The sequence below is a fragment of the Gekko japonicus genome, unplaced genomic scaffold (assembly GCF_001447785.1).
Source record: "Gekko japonicus isolate JY-2015 unplaced genomic scaffold, Gekko_japonicus_V1.1 scaffold917, whole genome shotgun sequence".
NCBI classification, from domain to species: Eukaryota; Metazoa; Chordata; class Lepidosauria; order Squamata; family Gekkonidae; genus Gekko; species Gekko japonicus.
In genome coordinates, this window is record NW_015169201.1 from 515,794 (window position 1) to 523,444 (window position 7,651).

The window sequence follows — 7,651 nt, forward strand, 5'->3', positions numbered from 1 at the left end:
TGAGCCCTGCGGCACCCCACTGGACACCTCCCTCCATTCAGATGAAATGCCACTGACAACTACTCTCTGAGTGCGGTTCTCCAACCAGTACCCTATCCACCTAACTATCCTAGAGTCCAGTCCACAGTCCAGGAAGAGCCAGCAAGCAGATAACAACCCTGACCTGATGACTGCTCCCAGCATTTGACAACTGGAGGCATTTGGCTTCTGAACCATTAGGATATCATAGGTACTAGTCGATGGTAGACCTATCATCCATAAATCTATCCAACCCCATTTTAATTCCATCTAAGCCTGCCAACCTAGCAGTTCGAAAGCAAGAAATTGCAAGTAGATAAATAGGTACCACTTCAGTGGGAAGGTAACAGCATTCCGTGCACCTCGGTGTTTAGTCATGCCGGCCACATGACCATGGAAATGTCTTCGGACAGCACTGGCTCTTCGGCTTTGAAACGGAGATGAGCACCGCAACCCTAGAGTCGGATTCGACTGGCTTTCGAGCAAGGGAACCTTTACCTTTACTTTAAGCCTGTGAACATCATAAAATCTTGTGGTAGTGACTTCTACTAAATTTCATTTGTCATTTTATTTAAGCAGATAATGAGTGGGAGGGCAGGAAGGGTTGCATCAGTGCTTAGTTCTTGTGGCCCTTTCTTACACGCCCAGGGAAATGCTGATCACCACTTTGGGGTCAAGAAGCCATTTTTCTCCAGGCCAATTTGGCTGGAGATCCTGAAGGTTTTTTGTCATCTTCTGGGCGTGGAACAGCAGTCACTGCAGGTGTGGAGGAAGAGGTATTCGTGAATTTCCTGCATTGTGCATGGGGTTGGACTAAATGACCCTGGAGGTCCCTTCCAACACTATGATTCTATTGGTCATTCATCTGGTTTCCACTGCTGTGGTCCATCTAGTCCAGCACACTAATTCACACAGTGGCCAACCAGATGTCCTGGAGAGCAACTAACAGGGCATAGAAGCCAAGGCTTTCCCCTGATGCTGCCTCCTGGCATTCAGAGGTTTGCTGCCTTTGTGTACGGAGGTTCCTTTTAGTAACCATAGCTAGTAGTCATTGACACCACAGATAGTACTGATTAATAATCTGAGAAGCTGTAAAAAGAAGCTGTAAAAAGTGAAAGAGAGATTGGCTGGTAATTTATGCTGGAAAAAGAAACTTTAGTGCAAAAAAAAAATTCAGGTTTGATTTTAAAAAGTGGAAGGCTGCAGAAAGATATGGTAGATAAGGACAGTGCAAATCACCAGTCATTTCCAAGACATGGCAGGGTGCCCTGACCTGGATAGCCCAGGCAAGCCTGATCTTGTCAGAGCTTGGAAGCTAAGACAGGGCCGACCCTGGCAAGTACTTGGAAGTGAGACCTCCAAGGAATACCAAGGCCAGGAGACAGAGGTAGGCAACCTCTCTGAAAATATCCTAGCACCACTAGGGGTCACCAGAAGTCACCATACTTCCAGGCTCACAAGCACATACACATGTACACACACGCATACAAATACAAACACAAAGAGGCAATGATATTGCTGTGACCTATGTGTGTATGATTAAAAAAAATAGACCACATATTAAAACATTAATAACACTTAGAATAATAACACACACCTGAATATCATCCATGTTATAAAATTGAATGGCCCTTGCTTCTTAGAATTTATTTTTAACATACACACAGCCTACTACGCATACAATATTTTTTTAAAATGTCAGTATCTTTGTAAAATTCATTAAAATTGAGAATGTTAAAAAAAACCTTCTTAGCCCTCATAAAATTATAGTTCCCAGAATTTCTTGAAAACAACTACAACAAGTTCACTTGGTAAATGCAGCCTAAATCACTCAAGATCGCTATTAAAAGGTAAAGGTTCCCTTGCTCGAAAGCCAGTCGAATCCAACTCTAGGGTTGCGGTGCTCATCTCCGTTTCAAAGCCGAAGAGCCAGCGCTGTCTGAAGACGTTTCCGTGGTCATGTGGCCGGCATGCCTAAACACCAAGGCGCACGGAACGCTGTTACCTTCCCACCGAAGTGGTACCTATTTATCTACTTGCAATTTCTTGCTTTCGAACTGCTAGGTTGGCAGGAGCTGGAACTAGAGACGGGAGCTCACTCCGTCTTGCGGCACCCGGGTCTCGAACTGCTGGACTACTGACCTTCCACAGCCTGCAGTTCAGCATCTTAACCACTTGAGCCACCGCAGCTTCAAGATCGCTATTACATGTTAGCTTTTTAAATACTGTGCAAATATTGTCTTTTAAAGTATGCTATAAATACATGGTATGCAAGAATGAATGTGCACTGGGCTTTTTGGTATAGAACAGACTGGATCATTGGTACGCTAAAGCCCCAAGATCATATGCCATGAACCCCTACAGTGCCTTGGAGTTCAAGGGAATTTATGCCCTAGCAAGTGTGTTTAGGATTGCAGCTAATCAAAACAGAACAAGTCTACCTCTTTTCCTCTGCAAAATGGTGGAAGGTATGTTATATAAGAGAAATCAGATCACTTCCCATCAAGTGCAGGAGGTTGTTTTGTTTTTTTGAGCACGTTCTGTAAGCTGTACTAAAAGCATTTGCAGCGGATGCCTAATGAAAATGACATGTAATCCCAAACCTATTATTTTAATACAGCTATGCTTCAGTTTAACATCAAGTGTTGATTAAAATGATTGGGATGGTACATTAAATAAATTGTTTTCCCGTCCCCGCACAGAAAGCTGTTCTTCTTTCGTTAACTTCGGTTGGCAGAACCCCTGCCAAGTCAGGCTCAATGTGCAAACATAACTTGCTGGAAATATTTCCTCTGTACCAACCGATAATGGAATCGTTTCATTTCTCATTTAGCCCATCAGGAGTAGCTAGAAACAACAAATGTGTCATCTCTGCCTTGATTAATTCTGCAGTAGCACCTATTTCCATCAGATTGTGAGCCAAACTGCATTCAGATAGACTGCTGTAATTCTTGCAGAGTCACTTGGTGAGATTTGTTCTCCAGATACATGACACACCTTTGTGTCTGATCCAACCAACGTCAACCCTCTTTTAGGGGTGACACTGCTAGAATCAAGCTGCAACCTATTAGCATCATTGAACATACAAAGCTGCCTTATACCAAATCAGACCACTGGTCCATAAAGGTCAGTATTGGCTATTCTGACACTCAGCCGCTCTCTAGGGTCTCAGGCACAGGCCTTTCACCTACTGTACCTGACGCTCCTAACTGAAGATACTGGGGATTGAACCTGGGACTTTCTACATGCCAGGAAGATGCTCAACCACTGAGTTATGGCCTCTCCCTGTCTTTCTGGAGAATCCAACACAAATGCTCTAGCACTCTGACATGATCAGCCCCTCCTAAGAAAGCTACTAATTGTTCAGAAAAGTTCATTCCAGTCCCAAATAGGCATACTCAACCACAGTGTGGTAAGCTCCAGGTTGGGAAATACCTCAAGGTTTTGGGGGTAGAGCCTGAAGATGGAAGGATTTAGGGAGGAGTGGGACTTCACCTTCCAAAGCAGCCATTTTCTCCAGGTGAACTGATCTCTGTTGCTTCAATCATAATCCCAGGAGACTTCCAGTAACCACCTGGAGGTTGGCAACTCTACTCAACCATCATCTATTTAAGGTTAACAATTCACCTCAGAAAGGTTCTAGAGGAGCAGAATATAAATGATCGATAAGTGGTAGGACTTATTTTTGTGAAGATGTTAGTAGCCATGGGCTACAAGTACAAATACACATTTTCTATTTTACATTTGCAACAATCCTGGGTTCTTGGCTCCAAACAGCAGGTTAATCGGAGCCAGCTGAGCCTTGCTCAAAGTTTACAGCCAAATGATTCATAACTAATAAGAACAACTTATTCTGTGGTTATTTTATCCTAGGCCATCAACGTCATGTGCCCGTCCCACTGATGGCTAGGCCCAGTTCTGTTCCTCTCAATTTACTTTTTGGCCATGCCCTCTCCTACCTTACTTTGGCAACTAGGCCTCAAGGTGACATCTGACATTTGCAGAATTCTTGTTATATAAATCTCATTAAACTGAAGCAGATCAATACGACAGTGAGTTAGTTCCATTAAAACAACTGGACAACATCACCTGAAAGCCAAACATGACTGAACTATCAAGCCAATTCTACGCATATCTACCCCAAAAGTATGCCTGACTGACCCTTACTCCCAAATAGGTATGCTCTGGATTGCAACCCAAGTGACTGAAATTCCACTAGCTCTGTTAACTCACGGAACATCTTCTCAGGGATGTGTATATGGAGGCAAATGTTAACTGGAACAGTATGCAGCAGTGTGAAGACAAAGATTATGATGACGCCTGTAGGTCACAAGCAGCTGAAATCATGCTGTCACTGTGAACAGAGAGAAAATGCTGAATTTCTAGGTTCACTTAATCCACAGAAGCCCCAAACAGATATACAATGCAATCAAGATCCATTTACAAAAGCCCTGACCTGGATAGCCCAGTCAAGCCTGATCTCATCAGATCTTGGAAGCTAAGCAGGGCCGACCCTGGCAAGTACTTGGAAGGGAGACCTCCAAGGAACACCAGGGCCGGGACGCAGAGGCTGATTATCAAGCCAACTCTCTGAAACATCCTGGCCCCACCAAGGGTCACTAGAAGTCACCATGACTTCCACGCTCGCAAGCTGGCGCTCTTTCTCTCTCTCTCTCTCTTTCACACACACACACACACACACACAAAAGATCCAAGTTCTGTCATGGAATAATGTCAGATCTGAGCTTACTCCTGCTTCTTTTTTGTTTTCTCTTCTAAGAAATTAACCAGTCAAGGAGAAATGAAGAGTTCAAAAACTCTTGGGAGATCAAAGGCCTTTGCCTAGGTTCCCTTTCATCCCAAAGAGAAAAATCATGTCACATTTTTTAGAAACAATAAACTATGAATTGCCAGGAATTAGTGTGGGTTTCACATCTTGAAAGTCCTTCATCTTGACAAGGGGTTGGAACCAAACAACTGTAAACTGAGTAATGCTCACAGAACAGGGCTTCCCCATTTCCTGGAGCAGCCCACTGAAATTCTGCTCTGGTTGTCAGGGGACACCTGTGAACAGCACTGGCAATGAAGGCTCACGGGTCTGCAGTGGGAGTGCAGAAATCCAAAAGACTTATCCCTCCCTCCACCAACATTAAGTTGCATTCTACCATGCCAACTATAGAAGGGCACCTTCAGATCCAACCAAAGAACAACAGCATGGTGGCATTCAAAATTTCTGAGTCCAGGGATGATGAGCAGAAAACCTTGAACATCCACAGGACAGACCCTTGAAAACCTATTACATTGTCCCAAACTCTCTTTTTCCCCACCACATGGGTAGTATCGAATCAGTGCATGATAACTGTTTCCTCAGCAACTGCTAATGCTGCCAAAAAGTGCCCTTGTTCATTGCAAACATTCCAGAACATATGCCATCTAGAAGAACAACTAAGAGCCTCTCATGGAGATCTCCAACATGAACCTCCCCAAACGAAGACCCTCTTAGAGGCCATCTCTACATGTCCCGACTTGGAATAGGGTGGTGACTACAAGACATGACCTTCTGAACAGTGGACAGAGGTTGTTATATGGTACTCTGCATTACTACGTATGGGTGTGAAAGTTGGATAGTGAAGAAAGCTGACAGGAAGAAAAGAGTGTTATGGATACCATGGATCACCAAAAAGATAAATAAGTGGGTTCTAGATCAAATCAAACCTCAATTCTCTCTAGAAGTTAAAATGACTAAACTGAGGCTATTGTACTTTTCACATCATGAGAAGACAAGAATCACTGGAAAAGACAATCGTGCTAGGAAAAGTTGAAGGAAGCAGGAAAAGAGGAAGACCCAACATGAGATGGACTGACTCAATCAAGGAAGCCACGGCCCTCAGTTTGCAAGATCTGACACCTGAGCAAGGCCATTAACGATAGGATGTTTTGGAGGTCATTTCATTCATACGGTTGCTATAAATCAGAGGTGACTTGACAGCACATAACATACATACATGACCCCCCCCCGCCATTTTATCCTCACGTCAACCCTTTGATGTAGGCTGAAAGTATGCATATCTGGCCCACGGGCACCCAAGGAACTCCCATGGCAGAGTGGTCATTTGAACCCAGGGCTCCTAGATTACTTTAACCACTATTTCACGCTGGTTAACTGGGACATAAACTGGGATCCCGTTATTTGAAAGTTACAAAATTGATAAAGGGGGCTTTTTAAAGTTATCAAGGCACTGTAAATTCAGCTTCAAACCCTTCTCCAAGACACAGATTGTGGTGATGTCTGGCTGGTTATACACAGTAAAGTTTTTTATTCTTCCATGGACTTTTCTGTTTGTTTGGAACAAGTTTCTTTGGAATCGTTTCTTCATCAAACATGACCTTAGGGCGGAAGCAATCACTAAAGGTAGGAACAAATTATTACAACATCTCTAAAACTTTCCTTGCCTCCTGCTATCTGTATTCACCTATCTACCTGGCATGTTTCCTTCCTTTGGCGAAACTACCAACGATTATGACTGGATTTGGATGGGAGGAAGAGAAGCATGCCTGCCAAGATAATCTCTAAAAATCACAGCAGACACCTTGAAAGTCCACTTGTAGCCAGAGTGGGTGGGATTAAGTCTTGCACAGTCTGCTTGTTAGTTTTTCCAAGAATTATGATCATCCTTTAATGTGTTTTTAAGTTTACAAAGCAGAAGTTGCAGCCAACAGGATCTCTTGAAACTGGTCACCTGCCCACCAGTCAACTATGACCCATCTTCTCCCCCACTACATCACTTTGGGGAAGTTTTATCTCCTGTTTTAAGCACCCAGCCACTGTTGATTGATCATACTTTTCTAAAACTTAACTCCTCCACACACACAAAACACACGTTTCTCCTTCTGATGCCCAGTTCCTTCTGCAAGTACTAAGCGACAGCAGAAAGCTATTTTAAGTCATCTGATATTTTAAAAGAATATTCGGCCTTCATAAATTCCCCAATCTCAAAGCGCGGGGGGGGGGGTAACACAACCACATCTAGTTTCCCTGCATTACCCCCCCACACACCATATTCCTAACACAAGCATGTATACTCTCATCCATACATTTAAAATGCCAGAGGCGGGGGGGGGGGTCCTCCAAACCCACAAGATAAGAAGGAAACCGTGCACAATGCACAGGCGGAATTGGAGGGGGGGGGGGGGGAAGGAAGCAAGGACCGGGAGTTTAAAGTCCCCCAAATCGAATCCATCTGGAGGGGGACGCGCTCGGATCCAGACGCACGCGCACACATACATCTATGCAAACATGCACAAGGAGAGAGGGGGAGAAGGGGAAGGGAGGGGATTTTTTTTAATGTTTTACCTTGGAGGTTTTGAACTCGGATGTCGCTAATCTGCCCGATCAGCTCCTCCCGCTGAAACCAGTCCCATTCGTGCCCAGCCATGGAGCAGCAGCAGGCAGCGGTGGGGATGGTGAGACCACGGCTGCTGCCAAAGGCGGGGGGCTCTTCGACGCTCCCCCCTCACCTCCAGCGCCCCACTCACTCGCGCACACGGGGAAGGGAGCAAACGAGGCGGAGGAGAGAGCACTCGGCGAGCAAGGGGGGGAGGAACTGCTGGCCCAGGAGTGAAGCAGAGAGGG

General features: G+C 44.8%; 1 protein-coding gene across 1 annotated transcript in view; it reads right to left on the reverse strand.

Moving 5' to 3' along the window:
• The window catches only part of CLMN (calmin (calponin-like, transmembrane)), a 98,073-nt gene extending 90,619 nt beyond the window's left edge, over nucleotides 1-7,454 (reverse strand). Inside the window, exon 1 of the mRNA XM_015416339.1 lies at nucleotides 7,373-7,454. Within this exon, the coding sequence (XP_015271825.1) occupies nucleotides 7,373-7,454 (82 nt within the window). The remainder of the gene's footprint in view (nucleotides 1-7,372) is intronic.
• Between the last annotated feature and the right edge of the window lie 197 nt (nucleotides 7,455-7,651).